At 42.4% G+C, this 22,452-nt stretch overlaps 1 protein-coding gene across 1 annotated transcript in view; it reads right to left on the bottom strand.

Annotated features, from left to right (window-relative positions):
* Positions 1-5,865, bottom strand: part of SLC27A2 (solute carrier family 27 member 2) — a 53,417-nt gene extending 47,552 nt beyond the window's left edge. The window contains 1 exon segment of the mRNA XM_010356614.2: positions 5,161-5,865. Within this exon segment, the coding sequence (XP_010354916.2) occupies positions 5,161-5,638 (478 nt within the window). The 5' untranslated portion in view covers positions 5,639-5,865.
* Between the last annotated feature and the right edge of the window lie 16,587 nt (positions 5,866-22,452).

The raw sequence follows: 22,452 nt of genomic DNA, 5'->3' as shown, positions 1-22,452 counted from the left end.
GCAATACACTTTAATGAAGCATCTCACTGTTTTAAGCACCTGATCAGAAGTGCCTCTGGTGCTCCTTTTGCCTGGAATTCCCCTTCCCCCAATGCATTTGTCCAGCTCAATAGTCAGTGCCCCCAGAAAGCCTTCTCTTGACCTCTGCTTGTTTTCCTACAGCACTTGTAGCTCTCCCAGCACACGGAGCACATTCTCCTGGGTGTCACAATCATTTGTGCATGTGGTTTAGTTCTTTTACTGGACTGTAAGATCCTTGAACTAATTCATCTTCTTATTTCTCCATCCCATCATGGCAGAGAGAAAACTAGCTTGTACCTTACTGGGACTCTCTCTCTCTCTTTTTTTTTTTTTTTTTTTTTTTTTTTTTGTGGCTTCTCCTCCAAATGTTTCTTGCTTTGAAAATCAAATTGTTGTACCATCAGTTTTTCTCAATCTAAACTCAAAAGTTTGGATGACAGGGGTTATCCTTGGTCCCAACACTTGTTTTGTAATGAAGTTCTTCGGTCTTAGAGCTTTTAATGATGCAATATTTTTGAAAGCTATTGTAAGCATTTTCCTTTATCACATTGTTTAAAGGAGGTCTAATTTTGCTTTCTGCAACCTTGCAACAGCAGGTCAAAGGTAATCTGGAACATTTTATAACTTATCTGGGACTCAGTTTTGCAACAGAGAGTATCTTTAACTGTTACTAAAGACTTGTATAAGAGTAGTGCCTACACGGTGGGAGCCTCGCATGGCTGTGTTGAGTTAGATAGTGTATACCCTGCCAGTGAGCTGCTGAGGGGACCTTCAGGAGACCTGGGTTATCTACCCAGTAGAAGAGCTAGTTTAATGATGGTCTTGATGCTAGGATAAATGGAAACAGAACAAATGTACTATTTCAGGCCTCTTTTGTAGGTTTTTATAAACTATCCTATATTGTGTGAAATAAAATATGTTTTACTGTTTCACCCATATTCTGTATTTGGAAAGTTGTGTGAAAAACTACTGGCCCAGCCAGTTGGCTTTTATTAATTACAACATTGATACAGGTTCTTATCGTTGGAGACAATTTTTCCATGTGATTACCTAGATCATACCCTGCCCTGGAGAACGATCATGAAACGTACAACAGAGAGAAAGTTATATTCTCTGGGAAACAGTGCTGCTGCTTGATTCAGGGAAGTGTTTGTGAGTCTTGACTTTCTGTAACTATAGTAAAATTGGAAGGAGTAATTGAGTACTGAAATTCCTGCACTCAACCCTGCAGGGTTGAGTCCTGTTAAGTTTTATAAAGAAACCCCCAAATTCATAACAACTGGATCAATCCTCATGATAAATGCCTCTGTGCTGGTCCTTTACATATACTGCAGAATTTAACTGACAGATGGAGCTCAAGAGCTCTTACTAGCCTACAAGCCCTGGGCTGAAATTCAAAGTATGGAATCAAACTCACATTTATGTATCATGTTCAAGATGGTGTGATAGAATAAACAGTGCCTCGTAAATGAGAAAAAAAAAATCTGGGTTCTATCTCTACCTTTCTGTTCCTAACTATCCACTTGACCATGGGCAATTCATATCATCCCTCTAGGCCTTTGTTTATACAGCTATAAGACAACGGGAAGGCCAGTAGCGGTGGCTCATGCCTCGAATCCCAGCACTTTGGGAGGCCAAGGCGGGTGGATCATGAGGTCAAGAGATCGAGACCATCTTGGCCAACATGGTGAAACCCCATCTCTACTAAAAACACAAAAATTAGCTGGGCATGGTGGCGGGCATCTATAGTCCCAGCTACCTGGGAGGCTGAGGCAGAAGAATGGCTTGAACCTGGGAGGCGGAGGTTGCTGTGAGTTGAGATTGCGCCACTGCACTCCAGCCTGGGCAACAGAGCGAGACTCTGTTTCAAAAACTAAGAAACAAACAAACAAACAACAACAACGAAAAACAATGGGAAACTAGACTGTTTCTCAAAGCCTAGTCCTCAGACCATTTGTTTCAAAATCACCTGGGGTTGGGGGTGTGGTTTCTTATAAAAATACACATTCCTGGGCCCCAACATAGTCTTACTGAATCAGCATTTTTGGGGATGATCTCAGAAATTTTATTTTTTTGTTTTGAGACAGGGTCTCACTCTGTCACCCAGGCTGGAGTACAGTGGCACAATCACAACTCAGCGCAGCCTCAACCTCCCAGGCTCAAGCGATCCTTTCACCTCGGCCTCCCCAGTAACTGGGACCACAGGCACTCACCATCATGTCCTGTTCATTTTTGTATTTTTTTTTTTTTTTTTGTAGAGATGGGGTTTCGTTATGTTGCCCAGGCTAGTCTTGAACTTCTGGGCTCAAGTGATCCTCCCTCCTCTGCTTCCCAAACTGCTAGGATTACAGGAGTGAGCCATACCGTCCGGCCTCAGAATGTTTTTAAAAGTAAGCTTCCCAGGCGATTCTTAGGCTTATTAAAGTTTCTTCTGTAAACTTTTTTTTTTAAAAGTATAACTCATTTATTAAAGGTAGAGGATTATAGGGTTAGAATATCTTTAAGGTCCCTTCCAACGCCAAAGAACTCTAAGAATCAAGTCCATTCAACATATTTTCCCATGGGGATGTTTAGTAAACATGCAACTCTGTGACAGACTGTAATTTTGCTTCATGTGCAAAGGTATCTCAGTGATTTGGAAAAACTGACTTTTTTTCCCCCCAATATGTGGCCTCCCTCAGAGGTCAGTTGACTGTCCAGAGAGTGCCTTAGGTCCACTGCAAAGTCTGGTTCATGTTTGATTTTAATGTAGAAATTTCCATATATTCTCTATGTAAATACATAGCTCTATGGCAGAGAACTGTTGCCTGGGTGGGAAGAGGGTATCTGGTTGTACTTCTGACTTTATTACAGAACCAAATTGTATCATGGTCATTTAATCCTGAACTTCTTTGTCAGCAAAACTCCAAACCCTGTGACCTCCCTCTCAGGGGGCCTGGGATACTAAAGTGATAAACACAATTTAGATGCCTCTTGAAGTGGTACAAAGATCACTGTGTTAATAATTTCCCTCCAAGTAAGCTGGTAAAGTAATAGGCTTAGGAGAGTCTTCTAGTTACAAAGTAGTGAAGTTACTGCTTTTCTCAGGCAACTAGAAATTAATAGGAATTTTCTTGAAAGGACCATCTCTTCCAAATAATTTAGCCACCTTTAAACTTGTCTTTCTTTCTTTCTTTCTTTTTCTTTTTTTGAGATGGAATCTCACTCTGTCCCCCAGGCTGGAGTGCAGTAGCATGATCTCGGCTTACTGCAACCTCTGCCTCCTGGGTTCAGGTGATTCTCCTGCCTCAACCTCCCAGGTAGCTGGGATTACAGGCACGTGTCACCATGCCCAGCTAATTTTTTTTTTTTTAAGTAGAGATGGGGTTTTTGCTATGTTGGCCAGGCTAGTCTTGAACTCCTAACCTCAAGTGATCCGCCCACCTCAGCTTCCCAAAGTGCTGGGATTACAGGCTTGAGCCACCACGTCCAGCCTAAAACTTGGCTTTCTGCTTTTAAACTTTTATACAAAGCCTGTATTTTTTGGATTATTTATTTCATGCCACGTGAAGCAGGTGTGTAAGATTCCTGGTTTCTCACAAGTGAATTAATCTTTCATCTTTCTGTAGCCCCCTTAGTTTGCCTCAGTTTCCCCAGCTATGAAATGAAGGGGTAGAGCAACTGGACGCTTCATCCCTTCCAGCACACTTAGACTTTACATTCATGCAGAGGAAGACAATAAGATGTAGGAAAGAGGCTGGGTGCAGTGGCTCACACCTGTAATCCCAGCACTTTGGGAGGCCAAGGTGGGTGGATAACTTGATCTCAGGAGTTTGAGACCAGCCTGGGCGACATGGTGAAACCCTGTCTCTTCCAAAAATAACAAAAAATTAGCTGGGCATGGTGGTGCATGCCTGTGGTCCCAGCTACTTGAGAGGCCGAGGTGGGAGGATCGCTTGAGCCTGGGAGGCAGAGGTTACAGTGACCTGAAATAGCACCACTGCACTCCAGCCTGGGCAACAGAATGAGATTGTTAAAAAAAAAAAAAAAAAAAAAAAAAAAAAAGTAGGAAAGAGCATGACTTCGAATTTGGATTTGGATAGAGCCAGGCTCCAATTTTAAGCCTCAGTTTTCTCAACTGTATAATGGTGGTGGTGGTGGGGTGGGGGGTAGTGATATGTTATCTCCCGGGCTAATAAAAGCATCTACTATAGGGCTTAGCACAGAAATTCATTCTAGAAAGCTGAGGCTCCTTGACTCCCTAGACCCCTTCCCTGTCACCCAGGTCTTTCAGCCCACACCTGGGTAGGCCTCTTCTTACTGACTGAGAGAAGGAACCCTTGGTCCTTATTCAAGCGCAGAGACAAGCTCTCTGGGAGGGGAAAGCCATCAGCCCTGTGAGTAACAGGTTCTCTGTCGCTTCCTGGCCTTGTCGTCACTTAAGTTACTATTTCAAGTCTGGCTGAAATGTGGCAGGAGGTAACCACAGAACTGAAAGGGTCACTACTGTTATAGATGCAGTGGGGGCTCACAAGGGCCCTGTAGCAGATCCCCAATATCTTCTCTCTGGGGATCAGGTGTGGTCACCTTTGTTTGGCAGGGAGGGGACAGGGATGCTAACAGCAGTTGAGAGCTGGAAGCAACATTGAAACCTGCCTCATTAGAGAGGAGCAAACCAAGGGACAGAGAGAAGTGACTTTCCCATGATCACACAGCCAGTCAAGCAGCAGAGGTGAGAAGAGCCCCTCTGGATCCACTAGAGTTCGCACTCAAGAGCCTCTGCATTTTAATGCAGATGTTATAAGTATTGATTAAGAGCTTGGAATTTGGAGATAGATAGCTGGGCATGAGGCTTCGCCTCTCAGGACCTCAGTGGTCTCATCTATAAAAGTCCTATAACAAATCTTACCCATTGTGAGGATTAAAAGCCACACTGCCTGTAGAGTGCTTTACACAGAACCTAGCACATAATTAGCTTCCACAACAGGTGGTTCTAAATGATCATTATTTGCGATTCAAGGAAACACTGCCAACCTTTTTTTCTGTACCTCCAGTTCCAATCTGAACCTCCCTCTGCGAACCCCTTATGCCACGCTGTGGCTCGTTAGTCAAGGCGCCGAGAAGCCCTGGTGCCAGGGCAGGGCGATCCTCGGGGCTCACCTGGCGACGCCAGCAGCACCTTCGCCCCGCAACACTGGAAGCAGTGCAGCAGGGACTTTGCGCGGATGTTGTAATTGAGGCACGCCATGGCACAGCCCAGCTTCATCAGCCCTAGCCACAGCCACACGTAGGCCGGCTCGTTACCCATAAAGAGCGCCACGCAGTCTCCCTGGCGCAGGCCGAGGTGGTCGTGCAGCGCCCGGGCCACCTGGTTGCTGCGCTGGTCCACTTGCGCGTAGGTGAGAGTCTCGTCGCGGAAGAGCAGAAAAGGCTTGTGTGGAGTCTGGCGCGCTTTCTCCAGGAACGCCCGCAGGATGGTGCGAGCCGGCCGCCGCTGCCCGTAGCTGCGCGCCCTCCGGCCCACGGCGGCCACCTTCAAGAAGTAGCCCACGTCCTGGAAGAAGTAGGGGCAGCAGAGGTTCACCAGGAGCGGCAGGAACACCAGCCCCGCCAGGACTGTGTAGATGGCGGAAAGCATGACGGCTGCGGGGCCCTCTGTTCCAGCCAGGGCAGAGGGCGCACCCCGGGCGTGCAGCGCGGCGACTGGGCAGGCTCCGGGCGGACTGGCGGGCTGCGCCGGGGCGCACGCGGCGGGACGCCGGGCTCGTAGTGAGATGAAGGGGAAGACAGAGCTCCTCCGCTGCAGGCACCGCCGCAGGCTCCGGGACAGGTGTAGTTGTGTGCGGGCCGCCAGGGGTTCCGGGCCGGACTGGCCGGCAGAGCCCGCCCCCTTGTGGGGGGCAGCCACCTGCGCTCCCGGCCCGCCCACGCGGTCCTTCCCGGGCTGGGTAGGCTGCCCTGCGGCTCACCGGGGGCCTTGGCCACCTCCCCGCCCGAGTCTGGAGGTCTGGGGTCAAGTCTGGACCCCCTCTCATTGTGACCGAAGTACTTTACCTCTAGGAGCCACGGTTTCTTTAAATGGTAATAAGACGCAGTTAGCGGACGTTGAGAATATTAGATAATGGAGGCGTGGGGCTATAATTTGTTACCACTAACAGAGTGGCTTATGGAGATGACACTGTTATTACCGATGAAGTGCCTTATAAATGTCAGACAGTCGTATTATTTATTAATAGCGGGCACCAGATGCCACTGCCAAACCAGAATCTTATCTCTGCTTCCTGGTCCCAAGGGCTTTCCCTTGTTTCTAAGATTTGTTTCCCAATCCGACTGCCAGGCGGTCTCCTGTAGCGAAGGCTTCAAGGTTGAACAGAAAATGTCCGCAGCAGTCACGTCCAGCTCATCCCAAGCCCTGCCCGGTGAGTGAGGGCAGGACACCCTAACCTAGTCGGCCCTGCCAGGCCGGGGGAGTCCTGATTTCGTGAGGAGCAGTGCCACAGATCACCATGTGAAATCAAGCTTTGACATTATTTTAAGATTTTGTTCTGTTAAGTGATCCTGCTGTTCCCTCATGTTGAAAGTTCGCAAGTGTCAGCACAGTTCATACATTTACTAAGGTGGCTCTGTCAGAGAATAGTATAGTACAGAGGACACTGAGTAAGTGGTATTGGCGTGTCTCAGAAACCTTTTAGAGGAAATGTGAAGCTTTCTTTTAATCTGCCTTAGTGCTACTTCTGTACAAAGTGAATGTTCACTACTTGCCACTGAGGAGGGTCAGGATCCAAGTAGTGTTTTATTTTCATCCTCTCCTGTCCTCCTGTGTTCCTCTACCTTAATTTGATACGATAAATACAAATAATGCTTACTCCTCCCAGACACGCTGCTAGAGGTTTCCCTATGTTACATTTTGGGAGCCTCTGTTATTTTATACACGTGGCACTTTCATGCTCATTTACAGACAAGAAAGAGAAGCTTCGGTGAATTGAGACAGCTGGTAAGTAATTCGTGGGTTTTGGAACTGGTGTCTGTTTGGTTCCGGGGAACCAACTCTTAGCTTATTCTTGGTAACTATATTATGCTGTCCTCCTATTCTCTAGGTTTCTGTCCATGTCCTCTTTTTTTAGGTGTGTGTAAAGCACATAGAAATGTTTCACATTCCCTCCAGGCCACCCCCTGCTATTTTTTAGCCTCCTTTTCTTATCCCTAGTAACTGCTCAAGCAACCTTTTCCTTTTCCTGACTTTCTCATTTCTGATCCAGTTACCTGGTTGCATCATTTTCCTGGGGAAGAGTTGAGGGCCTTCATCATCCCTGAGGAGAAAGCAGTAGAATTAACCAAAGTGAGGGCCCAACAGACACCATTCTCATGTACACTTCTTTCATGTTGAAGCTCAGAGCCAGCCCTTCCTTTTTCATCCCAATGCCACCCTCGTCCCTTGATGGCTAGTCACTTCTGTGTAGCCACCTGCACCCCTCTTTTCCTTAAACAGCTACTGTCTACCCAGAGTGCTAGATTACCACAAGGGCCCACTTTTTCCCCTCTTATTCTGAGGATCACTTTAACCTCAGTTGCAAGTAAAAGAAAACAAGACCCAAGCTAGCTGAAGCAGAAGCAGGAATTTAAGTGGTAACTGGAGAGTCCTGGGGCCAAGACATCAAGGATTTTAAATCTATGGCTTAAATGCTGACACCTGGATCTAGTTTCACTTTTACTATTTCTCCTCTGCACCTCCTTTGTTCTCGTTCAGGCTTTCCTGTTGTTGCCCAAAGATGGCTGCCAACAGCCCTTAGGGGTACATGCTTTCTGGCTCAACTTCAGAGAGAAATACAAGAATCATCTTCTTAGGAGTTCTCATTAAAAAAAAAAAAAAAATCCCTGACTGGATTATGCACCCTTTCCTGAACCAATGTCTCTGGGTCCTGGGAAAAAAGGTGCTAGTTGTTTTAAGCCAATCAGGGCTCACGCATGGGGCTGAGAGTATAATCAATTTCACCTAGGCCATTTTATGGAACATTTTAGGGTATTATTAAAAAGTGGAGTTAGGGAGAATAAATCTGGGAAAGTAATTTGCAAATGTCTATAATATATACCTCAGGAGTCCCAGTGATTCCAGCTTTGAGCCTGGGATCCAGCTCTCGCTCTCTCAAGAGATCAATAGATGTCTTAGTCTGTTTGGGCTGCTATAACAAAATACTGTAAGCTGGGTAGTTTATAAACAGCAGCAATTTATTTCTCAGAGTTCTGGAGGCAAGTCTAAGATCAAGGTGCCAGCAGATGTGGTGTTTGGTGAAGGGCTACTTTCTCATAGATGGTGCCTTCTCACTGTGTACTGTTTCGTAGAAGGGACAAATTACCTCTCTGGGGCCTGTTTCATGAGGGTACTCATCCCATTCATGAGGGCTCTGCCCTATGATCAAATTACTCCTCAAAGGCTCTACCTCCTAATACCATCACATTGGGGGTTAGGATTTCAATATATGAATTTTGTGGGGGACATGAACATTAAAACCACAGCAATAGTCTTCCTGGAAATATCGCTGCCATCTTATATCTCCACTGCTCAATTATCTTTAGTGGTTCCCCATCGCTTCCTATTGTCTTCCACCAATGACATCTATAGACAGTTGTATTTGTACAGCGTACTAGAACATACCTGGCCTAGAGTTGACCAGGTGCCCTGGCTTCTGCCTGACTCCTTTGAAAGGTGATCGATAGCTTAGCACATTGGCTGCCCATTCTTGGTACATCTCTTGGGAACCTCTGGTCTATAAAATGAAATTTAAACTTTATTTTCTGGCTCTTCTGAATCTGACTCAAGCTTTCACTACACTCAATTAACAAATATTTATTGAGTAACAAATATTTATTGAGTTTCTACTATGAACCAAACATCATTAGGTATTAAATATTTTAAAATGGACCAAAACTTAATTCTAACTGTTCCTTTTCAAGGGCACTTTGTTTTTAGCAAGGCTGGTCTGCTAAAAACCTAAAAATGCCCTGCACCTTCCTCTTTCTACTGGCTTGTTCTTACCACTTTCCACCCCTGAACATCCTAACCCTGTAAATCTCAACTCTCCTTTAGGGCAGAAGTTCTTTGATTCCTGAATTTCTTAGTCCAGTAATGTTGTATTTCGAAACCAAGTTAGGGACTCAAAAAAGGTAACAACTTCTTAATTTTTCTAGCAAAAACAACCCCCTCCCCCGTAACAGTGTATTTGTTTTTTTTATAGACGAATGACATTTTTGGCACTAAAAAAGTATACTTGAACTGTACACTTAAAAATGGTTAAAATGGTTAATTTTTATGTTATGAATATTTTACCACAATTTTTAAGACAGTAACAACAAACATATAGCCCTTTCCAAGAAAAGATGAAGACAATGTTACACCAACATATAAAAAGTACAGAAATTATCCAAGTATAGTGGCATGCACCTGTAATTCCAGCTACTCGGGAGACTGAGGCAGGAGAATCACTTGAGTACTGGGCCACAGAGTGAGACCCCTTCTCATATAAAAAACAGAACAAAATAATCTTACAAATTCTCACAAACAGATAAAAATAAAAAAGAAAATATTTTAAAATGTAGAAAACTGCAACTTTTGTCTGGGTTTTGATACCATGTAGAAATTGTTTTTATACAAGTTTGTCTATTCAGTAACATAAATTCCACAGTGAAATATGAAATAGAGCCATATCTTGGACTTTGATATAATTTAGGATTTTGTCAGCACTGAGATCTCAGACATGGAGATTCTCCGTCCCCATAGCCTTAGTTAAGCCTCCTCATCCCACTCCTCCCATTCTCCGACATTATTGAGCCTACTCATTTCCTTTATCAAGTTTTTGGTCCCTTCCTGGCCAGTCACTTCAATGTGGCCTCCTAGACCCCTCTTTTCCTTAAACTTTCTGTCCAGGTATAGATGACCTCAAATGCCCACTGTCTTCTGTCCTATTCTAGGTATTGCAGGAGAAATTTAGGGCAAGACAGGATTACTGGGTGTGTATATTGACACCTTCTAGCCTTGGTCAGGACATTCATCCCTATCATCTATCTCTGCTATTTGAGAGAAGGCTTCCTAATGGCAGTCCCAGACCTTCCCTACCCCTTCCAAAATTCCCAATCCCAATCTCAAATGTTCTTTTAAAGTAGGTGGCTTCCCTTCCTACTTTATGGAGATGACGTAGTTCACTATTTCTCAAACTTTACAAGACTGAGAATCACCTGGGGAACATGCTAAAACATAGTTCATTAAACCCCATCTCCAGAATTTCTGATTCAGTGAGTCTTGGGTGGGGCCAAAGAATTCACATCTCTAAGAAATTACCAGGTAATGTTGTCACTGCTAGTCCAGGCACTATACTTTGAGAACTACTGATTTAGTCCATTGGCTTCCAAACTACTCAGTAGAGCCCTAGTGGCTGAGAAGCCACTGAGGAGAGTTCATTGCAGAGAGTGGGTAAGGGGCTCTGGGAGGATCCTACCCTAGCTCCAATCAAAACAGCTCATATACCTGTTTTACACTTCCATGCAGAGTTCACGTGAAAAAAAGTATTCCCAAACTTTTCCTTTAAATCTTCTAGCCCATGCTGATCTAGCCTTTGTACTGAACTTATAAACCCATCGCATAGCTTGGCTTTTGATTGTTTCTTACCTGTCAGTTTTGCCTTCATAACTAGAATTCAATGTCCTGGAATGAAGTAATAGAAAAGATTGTGAGACTTGAAGCCAGAAGACCTGATTTTGAGTCTTTATCATGCATTGGCTGAGTAGCTTTGAGAAGTGTACTGAGCTCTTACAGTGACTTGTGTGAATTTTGTAGAATTTGAGGCACCTAATGCACAGGGCCATTCTTGAAAGAAAAATATAGATTATGAAACTTGCCATTTTTGTGACATTACATACTTGCTACAATATAAATTTTGTGTAACTGACTCATTCAGTGGTTTGTGGGAAGAATAATCTCTGACTGTGGTTGCCATAAGTTAATCACATTTCTTGAAATGTGGGTGCCTGTTACCCTATTGACTGTCTAGCATGGTGCCATCTGAGTATAGACCTACAAGTGTCAGGCCTCTGAGCCCAAGCTAAGCCATCATATCCCCTGTGACCAGATGTGACATCCAGATGGCCTGAAGCAACTGAAGATCCACAAAAGAAGTGAAAATAGCCTTACCTGATGACATTCCACCATTGTGATTTATTTCTGCCCCAAACTAACTGATCAATGTACTTTGTAATCTCCCCCACCCTTAAGAAAGTTCTTTGTAATTCTCCCCACCCTTGAGAATGTACTTCGTGAGATCCACCCCCTGCCCACAAAACATTGCTCCTAATTCCACCGCCTATCCACGACCCTTTGCTGATTCTTTTCGGACTCAGCCTGCCTGCACCCAGGTGAAATAAACAGCCACATTGCTCACACAAAGCCTGTTTGGGGGTCTCTTCACACAGACGTGTGAGACAACAGGATGTGCAGATATTCAGAGAACAAAATGGCAAGGGTTTGATGGAGATGGTGTGTGATAAGATTGACTCTCTTTTTGAAGAATGAAAAAAAGGTGAGACTGGGAACAACGGATTATTGATATTAGACATGAGAGAGCAGGGAACCCTTGCATTGGCATCCCAGTTGTGCTTGCTATACAGTCAGGACAAATTATAATTTGAGAAATAGGTGTTTGCCCTCTTTAGTTCTGACCAGAATGTCTTTGATTAGGTGTCGAATTCTAACTTAGGGAAAACTCTTAATGAAATTATCATTGTTTCTAGTGTTAATATGTGTGCTAATTCGCCAGATTTGGGTTCTATTTTTTCAACAGCTCTCTCTCTCTTCTTTCAGTATCCAGCTGCAACCCATGTACTCTCCATCCCAGTCACAATGTACTCTTTTTTAAAATTTTATTATTCATTTTGTTTTTTTAATTTAATTTTTAAAAATTTTTATTTTTCCATAAGTTATTGGGGTACAGGTGGTATCTGGTTACATGAGCAAGTTCTTTAATGGTGATTTGTGAGATTTTGGTGCACCAATCACCTAAGCAGTATACACTGCACCAGATTTGTAGTCTTTTATCCCTTGCTCCCCTTCCACTCTTTCCAAGTCCCCAAAGTCCACTGTATTATTCCTATGTCTTTGCATCCTCATAGCTTAGCTCCCACATATCAGTGAGAACATATGATGTTTGGTTTTCCATTTCTGAGTTACATCACTTAGAATAATAGTCTCTAATCTCATTCAGGTCACTGCAAATGCTGTTAATTCATTCCTTTTTGTGGTTGTGTAGTATTCCATTGTGTGTGTGTGTGTGTATATCACACACAGGGATCGCCACACTGTTTTCCATAGTGGCTGTACTAGTTTACATTCCCACCAGCAGTGTAGAAGAGTTTCTTGTTTACTGCATCCATGCCAACATCTACTCTTTATTGATTTTTTGATTATGGGCATTCTTTCAGGAGTGAGGTGGTATCACATTGTAGTTTTGATTTGCATTTCCCTGATCATTAGTGATGTTGAGCATTTTTTAGTATGCTTGTTAGCCACTTGTATGTCTTCTTTTGAGAATTGTCTATTCGTGTCCTTAGCCCCCTTGTTGATAGGATTGTTTGTTGTTTCCTTACTGATTACATTTGTTCGTTAGTTTCTTCGTTTCTTATTGATTAGATTTGTTAGTTTCTTACTGGTTAAAGTTCGTTGTAGATTCTGGATATTGGTCCTTTGTCAGATGTATAGATTGTAAAGATTTCCTGCCACTCTATGGGTTGTCTATTTACTCCACTGACTGTTCCTTTTGCTGTGCAAAAGCTCTTTAGTTTAATCAGATCCCAGCTATTTAATCTTTGTTTTTATTACATTTGGTTTTGGGTTTTGGGTCATGAAGTCCTTGCATAAGCCAATGTCTAGAGGGTTTTTCCAATGTTATGTTCTAGAATTTTTGTAGTTTCAGGTCTTAGGTTTAAGTCCTTAATCCATCTAGAGTTGATTTTTGCATAAGGTAAGAGACGAGGATCCAGTTTCATTCTCCTACATGTGCCTAGCCAATTATCACAGCACCATTTGTTGAAAAGGGTGTCCTTTCCCCACTTTATGTTTTTGTTTGCTTTGTCGAAGATGAGTTGGCTTTAAGTATTTGGGTTTATTTCTGGGTTATCTATTCTGTTCCACTGGTCTATGTGCCTATTTTTATACCAGTACCATGCTGTTTTGGTGACTACAGCCTTATAGTATAGTTTGAAATCAGGTAGTGTGATGCCTCAGATTTGTTCTTTTTGTTTAGTCTTGCTTTGGCTACATGGGCTCTTTTTGGTTCCATATGAATTTTAGAATTGTTTTTTTCTGATTCTGTGAAGAATGGTGATATTCTGATGGAGATTGTGTTGAATTTGTAGATTGCTTTTGGCAGTATGATCATTTTCACAATATTGATTCTACCAATCCATGAGCATGGGATATGTTTCCACTTGTTGTGTCATTTATGATTTCTTTCAGCAATGTGTTGTAGTTTCCTTGTAGAGGTCTTTTGACTCCTTTGTTAGGTATATTCCTAATTTTTTTTTTTTTTTGTAGCTATTGTAAAAGGGGTTGAGTGCTTGATTTGATTCTCTGCTTGGTCACTGTTGGTGTATAGAAGAGCTACTGATTTGTGTACATTAATCTTGTGTCCAGAAACTATGCTGAATTATTTAATCAGTTCTAGGAGCTTTCTAGGGAAGTCCTTAGTGTTTTCAAGGTAAATGATCATATCGTCAGCAAACAATGACAGTTTGACTTTCTCTTTACTGATTTGGATGCCATGTATTTCTTTATCTTGTCTGATTGCTCTGGCTAGGACTTCCAGTACTGTGCTGAAGAGGAGTGGTGAGAATGGGTATCCTTGTCTTGTTCCATTTCTCAGAGGGAATGCTTTCCATTTTTCCTGATTCAGTATTATGTTGGCTATGAGTTTGTCATAGATGGCTTTTATTACATTGAGGTATGTCCCTTGTATGCCGATTTTGCTGAAAGTTTTAATCATAAAGGGATGCTGGATTTTGTTGAATGCTTTTTCTGGATCTGTTGAGATGAGCATGTGATTTTTGTTTTAAATTCTGTTTATGTCATGTATAACATTTATTGGCTTGCATATGTGAAACCATCCCTGCATCCCTGGTATGAAACCCACTTGATCATGGTGGATAATCTCTTTGATATATTGTTAGATTCGGTTAGGATTTTAGCATCTATGTTCATTAAGGATATTGGTCTGTAGTTTTCTTTTTTGGTTATGTCCTTTCCTGGTTTTGGTATTAGGGTGATGCTGGCTTCATAGAATGAATTAGGGAGGGCTGTTTTTTGTTCTCTATCCTGTGGAATAGTGTCAAAAGAATTGGTACCAATTCTTCTTTGAGTGTCTGGTAGAATACTGCTGTGAATCCATCTGGTCCTGGACATTCTTTTCTTGGTAATTTTTAAATTATCATTTCAATCTCACTGTTTGTTCAGTGTATCTAATTCTTTCTGATTTAAGCTAGAAGTTGTATTTTTCCAGGAATGTATCCATCTCTTCTCGGTTTTCTAGTTTATGTGTGTAAGGTGTTCATAGTAGCCTTGAATGATCTTTTGCATTTCAGTGGTGTCAGTTGTAATATCTCCTCTTTTGCTTCTTTGTGAGGTTATTTGGATTTTTTTCTCTTCTTTTTTTGGTTAATCTTCCTAATGGTCTGTCAATTTTATTTATCTTTTCAAAGAACCAGATTTTTGTTTCATGTGTTCTTTGTATTTTTTTGTTTGTTTCGATTTTGTTTCATTCTGCCCCGATCTTGGTTATTTGTTCTTGTTTCTCTAGTTCCTTGAGGTGTGATCTTAGATTGTCTGTTTCTACTCTTTCAGTCTTTTTGATGTAGGTGTTTAGGGGTATGAACTTTCCTCTTAGCACCGTGTTTGCTGAATCTCAGAGGTTTTGATAGGTTGTGTCATTATTGTCATTCAGTTAGAAGAATTTTTAAATTTCTGTCTTGATTTCGTTTTTGACCCAAAGCTAATTCAGGATCAGGTTATTTAATTTCCATGTATTTGCATGGTTTTGAAGGTTTCTTTTGGAGTTGATTTCCAGTTTTATTTCACTGTGGTCTGAGAGAGTGCTTGATATAATTTCAATTTTTTAAAATTTATTGAGGCTCATTTTATGGCATATCATATGGCCTATCTTGGAGGAAGTTCCTTATGCTGTTGAATACAGTGTGTATTCTGTGGTTGTTGGATGACATGTTCTGTATATATCTGTTAAGTCTATTTGTTCCAAGGTGTAGTTTAAATTCATTGTTTCTTTGTTGACTTTCTGTCTTGATGGCCTGTCTAGTGCTGTCAGTGGAGTATTGAAGTCCCCCAGTATTATTGTGTTGCTGTCTATCTCATTTCTTAGGTCTGTTAGTTAATTGTTTTATAAATTAGGGAGCTCTAGTGTTAGGTGCATCTATATTTAGGATTGTGATATTTTCCTGTTGAACAAGGCCTTTTACCATTCTATACTGTCCCTCTTTGTCTCTTTTTAATTGCTGTTGCTTTCAAGTTTGTTTTGTCTGATATAAGAATAACTATACCTGCTCGCTTTTTTTGTCCATTTGCATGAAATACCTTTTTCTACCCCTTTACCTTAAGTTTATGTGAGTCCTTATGTATTAGGTGAGTCTCCTGAAAGCAGCAGACAGTTGATTAGTGAGTTCTTATCCATTCTGTAGTTTTGTATCTTTTAAGTGGAGCATGTAGGCCATTCACCTTCAATGTTAATATTGAAATGTGAGGTACCATTGCATTTATTTTGCTCTTTGTTGCCTGTGTACTTCGTTTTTGTTTTGTTTTGTTTTTGCTTTTTACTTGTAGTTTTGTTTTATAAGTCCTGTGTGATTTATGCTTTAAAGAGGTTCTGTTTTGATGTGTTTCCAGGATTTGTTTCAAGATTTAGGGCTCCTTTTAGCAGTTCTTGTAGTGGTGGCTTGGTAATGGCAAATTCTCTTAGCGTTTGTTTGTCTGAAAATGACTGTATCTTTCCTTCATATATGATGCTTAGTTTTGCTGGACACAAAGTTTTTGGCCCATAAATGTTTTGTTTGAGGAGTGTGAAGATAGGTCCCTAATCCCTTCTAGCTTATAGGGTTTCTACTGAGAAATCTGCTGTTAATCTGATAAGTTTTCCGTTATAGGTTACCTGGTGCTTCTGTCTCACAGCTCTTAAGATTCTTTTCTTCCTCTTAACTTTGGATAATGATGACAGTGTGCCTAGGCAAAGATCTTTTTGTGATGAATTTCCCAGGTGTTCTTTGTGCTTCTTGTATTTGCATGTCTAGGTATCTAACAAGGTTGGGGAAGGTTTCCTCAATTATTCCCCCAAATATATTTTCAAGGCTTTTAGAATTCTCTTCTTCCTCAGGTACACCAATGATTTTTAGGTTTAGTCATTTAACATAATCCCAGACTCTTGGAGGCCTTGTTTTTTTTTTTTTTTTTTTGAAACGGAGTCTTGCTCTGCCGCCCAGGCTGGAGTGCAGTGGCCGGTTTTCAGCTCACTGCAAGCTCTGCCTCCCAGGTTTACGCCATTCTCCTGCCTCAGCCTCCCAAGTAGCTGGGACTACAGGCGCCTGCCACCTCGCCCGGCTAGTTTTTTTGTATTTTTTAGTAGAGACGGGATTTCACCATGTTAGCCAGGATGGTCTCGATCTCCTGACCTCGTGATCCGCCCGTCTCGGCCTCCCAAAGTGCTGGGATTACAGGCTTGAGCCACCGCGCCCAGCCCGAAGGCCTTGTTTATATCGTCTTATTCTTTTTTCTTTGTCTTTGTTGTATTGGGTTAATTCGAAGACCTTGTCTTTGAGCTCTGAATTTCTTTCTCTTACTTGTTCAGTTCTATTGCTGAGACTTTCCAGAGCATTTCACATTTCTAAAAGCATGTCCAAACTTTCCTAAATTTTTGATTGTTTTTTCTTTAAGTTATCTATTTCCATAAATATTTCTCCCTTCACTTCTTGTATCATTTTTGAATTTCCATGCATTGGGCTTCATCTTTCTCTGGTCACTCCCAGATTAGCTTAATAACTAACCTCCCAAATCAGGGATTTCTTCTTGGTTTGGATTCATTGCTGGTGAACTAGTGTGATCTTTTGGGGATGTTGATGAGCCTTGGTTTGTCATATTACCAGGGTTGGTTTTCTGATTGCTTCTCATTTGGGTAGGCTCTGTCAGAGGGAAGGTCTAGGGCTGAAGGCTTTTGTTCAGAATTTTTTGTCCCACAGGGTGTTCCCTTGATATAGTACTCTGCCCCTTTTTCCTATGCATGTGGCTCCTGTGAGCTGAACTGCAGTGATTGCTTTCTCTCTTCTGGCTCTAGCCACCCAGCAAGTCTACCTGGCTCTGGGCTGGTACTGGGGATTGTCTGCACAGAGTCCTGTGATGTGAACTGTCTCTGGGTCTCTCAGCCATGGATACAAGCACCTGTTTTAGTGGAGGTGGCGGAGGCTGCAAGGGACTCCATGAGTGTCCTTAGCTTTGGTGGTTTGGTACTCTATTTTGTGCTGGTTGACCTTTTGCCAGGAGGTGGCACTTTCTAGGAAGCATCAGCTGTAGTAGTGTGAGGAGGGACTGGTGGTGGGCAGGGCCCTAGAATTCCCAAGATGATAGGCTGTTTTTCTTCCACTACCAGAGTGGATAGGGAAGGACCATCAGATGGGGGTGGGCTAGGCATGTCTGAGCTCAGAGTCTCCTTGGGCGGGTCTTGCTGTGGCTGCTGTTGAGGATGGGGGTGAGGTTCCCAGGTCACTGAAGCTGTGTACCTAAGAGGATTATGGCTGTCTCTGCTGAGTCTTGCAGGTTGTCAGGGAAGTGGGGGAAAGCCAACAGTCACAGGCCTCACCCAGCTCCCAGGCAACTTGAAAGGCTGGTCTCACTCTCACCATGCCCCCTAACAGCCCCGAGTCTGTTTCCAGGAGGAGGGCGAGAGGGGTTTGAAAAGTTGCCTGAGGCTTTCCACCTACCAGCTGCGAGAGAAAAGGGCTTTAGTTCTTCCCCAACCTGTGAAGTCTACACACCCATTTAGTGCCCTCCTCTGATTTCTGGCCAGGAGGCTTTTCACCTCATTCAAATTGTCACAAAGTTCAACTAGAGAATTCCTTCTCCCTGTGGACTTTTACCCCCTGCTCCTCTGGTCACCCTCCTGATAGATCTCTTTGGTACCAGGCAGGAATGGGCTGCTTGGGGGCCCAGCAAGCTCACAGGGCCTTTCTCTACTCCTGTATTTCACTCAGCTCTCCAAATGGACTCAGCTTCAAGTAACATCGGCAACCTCTTCCACAAACAGACCTTCAGCTTCTCCAGTGGGGGTGTGTGGTTTGAGAGAGGAGGGTCTACCTTTCCCACGTCTGCAGTTGGGGCACTCACAGTATTTGGAGTGTCTCCTGGGTTCTGCAGGAGCAGTCTGCTTTCTTCAGAGGGTCTGTGGGTCCTCTTGGGATTGTGGGTTTGTTCTTGCAGTTGGTCTGGAGCTAAAATTCACAATGCAAGCCTCCGCATGCTGCTCTGTCGGGAGCTCCCAGTCACCATGTACTCTTTATTTCTGAATGTGTTGGTTAATTCTTTACTACTTAGGTCCTTTGCTTCTTTGTTTCCTTCTCTTGTAATATCTTTTCTTCTCATTCAATTCTTAAATGTAAAAGTTTCCTAGCATTATGTCATCTACTTCAGCTTTTTATTGTTTTTCTATCTAGTTGATCTCATTTATTCCTACGGAATTGACTGCCACCTGTATGCTGAGGACATCTAAATATTCAGCCCAAATATGTCTGCTGAGTTCTAGATCTGATTTAATTATGGCCTACTGAACACCTCCAGATGAATCCATTCCTTTATTTACTCACATACTAATTTATTCATTTGTTGTTTATTTAAAGTGTACTATGTGCAGATTACTTCATATTGAAGCATGTAGGACAAACATTATTCCCATTTTTTGGTAAGGGAATTGAAACTCAGGGAGATTAACCAACTTGCTTAAAGCCACACATAGCAAGTCAATTGTGAAGCAAGGATTATAACCCAAATTTTCTGATTCCTAGTTAAATGCTGGTATGCTAAGTGTAGTGGGTCGAATGTGTCTCATGTTGCCCTCCAAAAAATGATATGTATACCCAGCACCTGTGAATCTGACATTATTTGAAATATGTGTTTTTGCAGATATCATTAAGCTAAGGATCCTGAGACAAGATCATTCTGGGTTAGGCTGGGCCCCAAATTCAATGACAGGTATCCTTAGAAAAGAAAAGAGACAGAGAAGAGAAGGCAATGAGAAGATGGAGGCAGAGATTGAAGTGCTATTTCTACAAGCCAAGGAATGTCAAAAGTTGCTGGCAGGCACTAAAAGGTATGAGAGAGGCCTGGAATGGATTCTCCCTCAGAGTGTTCAGAAGGAATCGACTCTGCTGGCACCTTGACTTTGGACTTTTGTCCTCCAGAACTGTATGACAATAAATTTCTGTTGTTTTAAGACATCAAGTTTGTGGTGATTTGTTACAGTAGCCCTAGGAAGCTAATATGCTAAACCACATTGTGTTTCAAATAAATTGGGATTTTGACTTCAAAACTAGGATGCCCAATGGTCAAAAAAAGTCCAGTAGTTGACAAAATAGAAAGAAGTATAAGGATCTAAAGTAGGCTGTAACTATTTCACTGAAACAGTGAGAATCCTCATATAATTGGCCTCATGGTGAGTAAAATTGTGATCTGGGAATTAAACATTTCCCATGGAGTCAAGGTCAGCTTGTTGACCCCAGAATCTCAAGTTAACTGATCATTTACTGTTGTGGTGATTCAGCTTTTTTCTATTGCTGTTTTGTTGATCCTGCCACAAATTTCACCCTCAGTACTATAAAACATTCCAACCCCCAACCCCCCATGCATGGATTCTGCGTAATCAGGTGTTCTATTGGCTTATGGCATGTGATTACCTCCTTCTCCCTACAAATCTTTCACCTTTGGCTCCCTGTAGACTCAACTATGTTCCCAGTTTTCTAGGTCATATTCTTAGGATAATAAATCTGGTAGCCCAGACAATCACCCACATACATGATTGTGTAGAATGCTGAGGTTTCAGTCCAGCCATTAGACTATTGTACTTGAGTAAGATGCATGGTCCTGGTCCAGTCAGCTGTGTGTATTTCTGGAGGTGGATGGAAGTGGAAATAGGGAAGATAGTTGGGTTTCCTTATTCAAAACATCGTCGCTATAAATAAGGCACTCACCAGTAGATAGTTGGCAATTTCCCTCTAAAGGAGCTTATCTCCTGCTTTGTTAAGATATAATTCTCTCTGATGACTACATACAACAGTCATGAATAGCTACTTTCTATTACTAATAAATTATGATGTAATTTAGTGCTTACTTGTGTGACAAGATTATATCTTAAAATATTTATGGAAATTCAGATTTTTGTCTGATGTCATTTTCCTTCTGCTGGAGGAATTTCCCCTAATATTTCTTGTACTGGAGATCTGCTGGCAATTGCTTTTTTCACCTTCGTTTTCTGATAAAGTCTTTATCTTACTTTCACTTTTGAATAGTATTTTCACTGAGTATAGAATTCTGATATGATAGTTTTTATTCTTTTGGTACTTTCAAGATATAAGTCTATTATCTTGTGACTTACATAGTTTCAGGCTGCTGTAATTCTTATGTTTGTTATTTTTTTCCTGTTTTCAAGATTTTCCCATTATCTAATTTTCAACAGTTAGTTGAGGGTGTGTGTGTGTGTGTGTGTGTGTTTGTCCTCTGGGATTCTCTGAGCTTTCAGATCTATGGTTTGATATCTTTGATGACTTTGGAAAAATTTGGGGTCATTATCTTTTCAAATTTTTTGTCTGTCTGTTATCTCTCTTCTCTCTCTTTGACTCCAGTTTGTGTTGGGTTGTTTGATATTGCTCAACAGTTTTTACATGAACATTTTTTTATTTGCTTTTTTTCTTTTTGAGTTTCAATTTTGATAATTTTAAACCTATGTTCAGTTGACTGGGATTTCCGCCTCAGCTTTGATAACTCTAGGTAATTCTTTATTTATGATATTGTGTTTCTTTATTTCCAGAATTTCCATATGACCCTCGCCCTTTTATTTTTACGGTTTCATCTCTGTTGATATTTCCTTATCTTCTCACACATGTTGTTGACTTTTTCAACTAGATCCTTTAAAAGTTTTTTATGTGGGGGGAGGAGGTAGAGCAAGATGACCAAATAGAAGCCTCCAGTGATTGCCCCCACCACCCCCTACATGAACATCAAATTGAGCAACTATCTACACAAAAAAACATGTTTATAAGTAAAACAAAAAAACCAGGTGAGTGAACACAGTACCTCACTGTGTTTTAATATCTTATTAAGGAAAGAGGGACTGGACATGGTGGCTTATGCCTATAATCCCAGCACTTTGGGAGGCTGAGGTGGGCAGATCACTTGAGGTCAGGAGTTCGAGACCAGCCTAGCCAACAGGGTGAAACCCCATCTCTACTAAAAATACAAAAATTAGCTGGGTGGTGTGGTGGTGGGCACCTGTAATCCCAGCTACTTGGGAGGCTGAGGCAAGAGAATCACTTGAACCCGAGAGGCAGAGGTTTCAGTAAGCCAAGATTGTGCCTCTGGACTTCAGCCTGGACAATAGAACGAGACTCCATCTCAAAAAAAAAAAAAAAAGTATTGAAGAGGGTAGGAAAGACACTCTTGAATTGCCTACACAACCCTTCCCAAATCCCCTGGCAGCAGCCTCATGGCATGGAGAAATAATCTGTGTGCTTGGGAGAAGGAAAGCACAGTAATTGTAGGACTTTGCATTGGAACTCAGGACTGTCCTGTCACGATGGAAAGCAACATTTAACTGAATTCAGCTGCTGCCCATGAAGAGAATGTTAAGACCAGCCATAGCTAGAGGTGAATCTCCCATCCCAGTGGTCAGTCTGAGTTCTGGAAGCCCCGCCACCGTGGGCTAAAGTGCTGTAGAGTCCTAAATAAACTTGATCTAGACAAGGACTGCAATTCCTGCACAAGTCCTGTTACTGTCCTGGGCTTAGAGCCAGTGGACTTGGAGTACACATGACCTGGTGAGACACCAGCTGGAGCAGCCAAAGGAGTACTTGCTTCATCCCGCCCTCAACCCCAGGTAGCACAGTAGAGAGACTGTGCAGCTCTGGGAGAGACTTCTTTCTTCTGCTTGAGGAGAGGAGAGGGGAGAGTAAAGAAGACTTCGTCTTACAATTTGGATACCAGCTCAGCCACAGTGAAATGAGACACAAAGCAGGGACCTGAGGCCCCCATTCTAGGCCCTAGCTCCCAGATGACACTTCTAGACACGCCCTGGGCCAGAAGAGAATTGGTACCTTGAAGGGAAACATCCAGTCTTGGCAGGATTCATCACCTGAGACTAAAGAGCCCTTGGTCCC

The sequence above is a fragment of the Rhinopithecus roxellana genome, chromosome 5 (genome assembly GCF_007565055.1).
Source record: "Rhinopithecus roxellana isolate Shanxi Qingling chromosome 5, ASM756505v1, whole genome shotgun sequence".
In the NCBI taxonomy this organism is placed as follows: domain Eukaryota; kingdom Metazoa; phylum Chordata; class Mammalia; order Primates; family Cercopithecidae; genus Rhinopithecus; species Rhinopithecus roxellana.
This window is presented reverse-complemented; position numbering and strand designations above follow the sequence as displayed.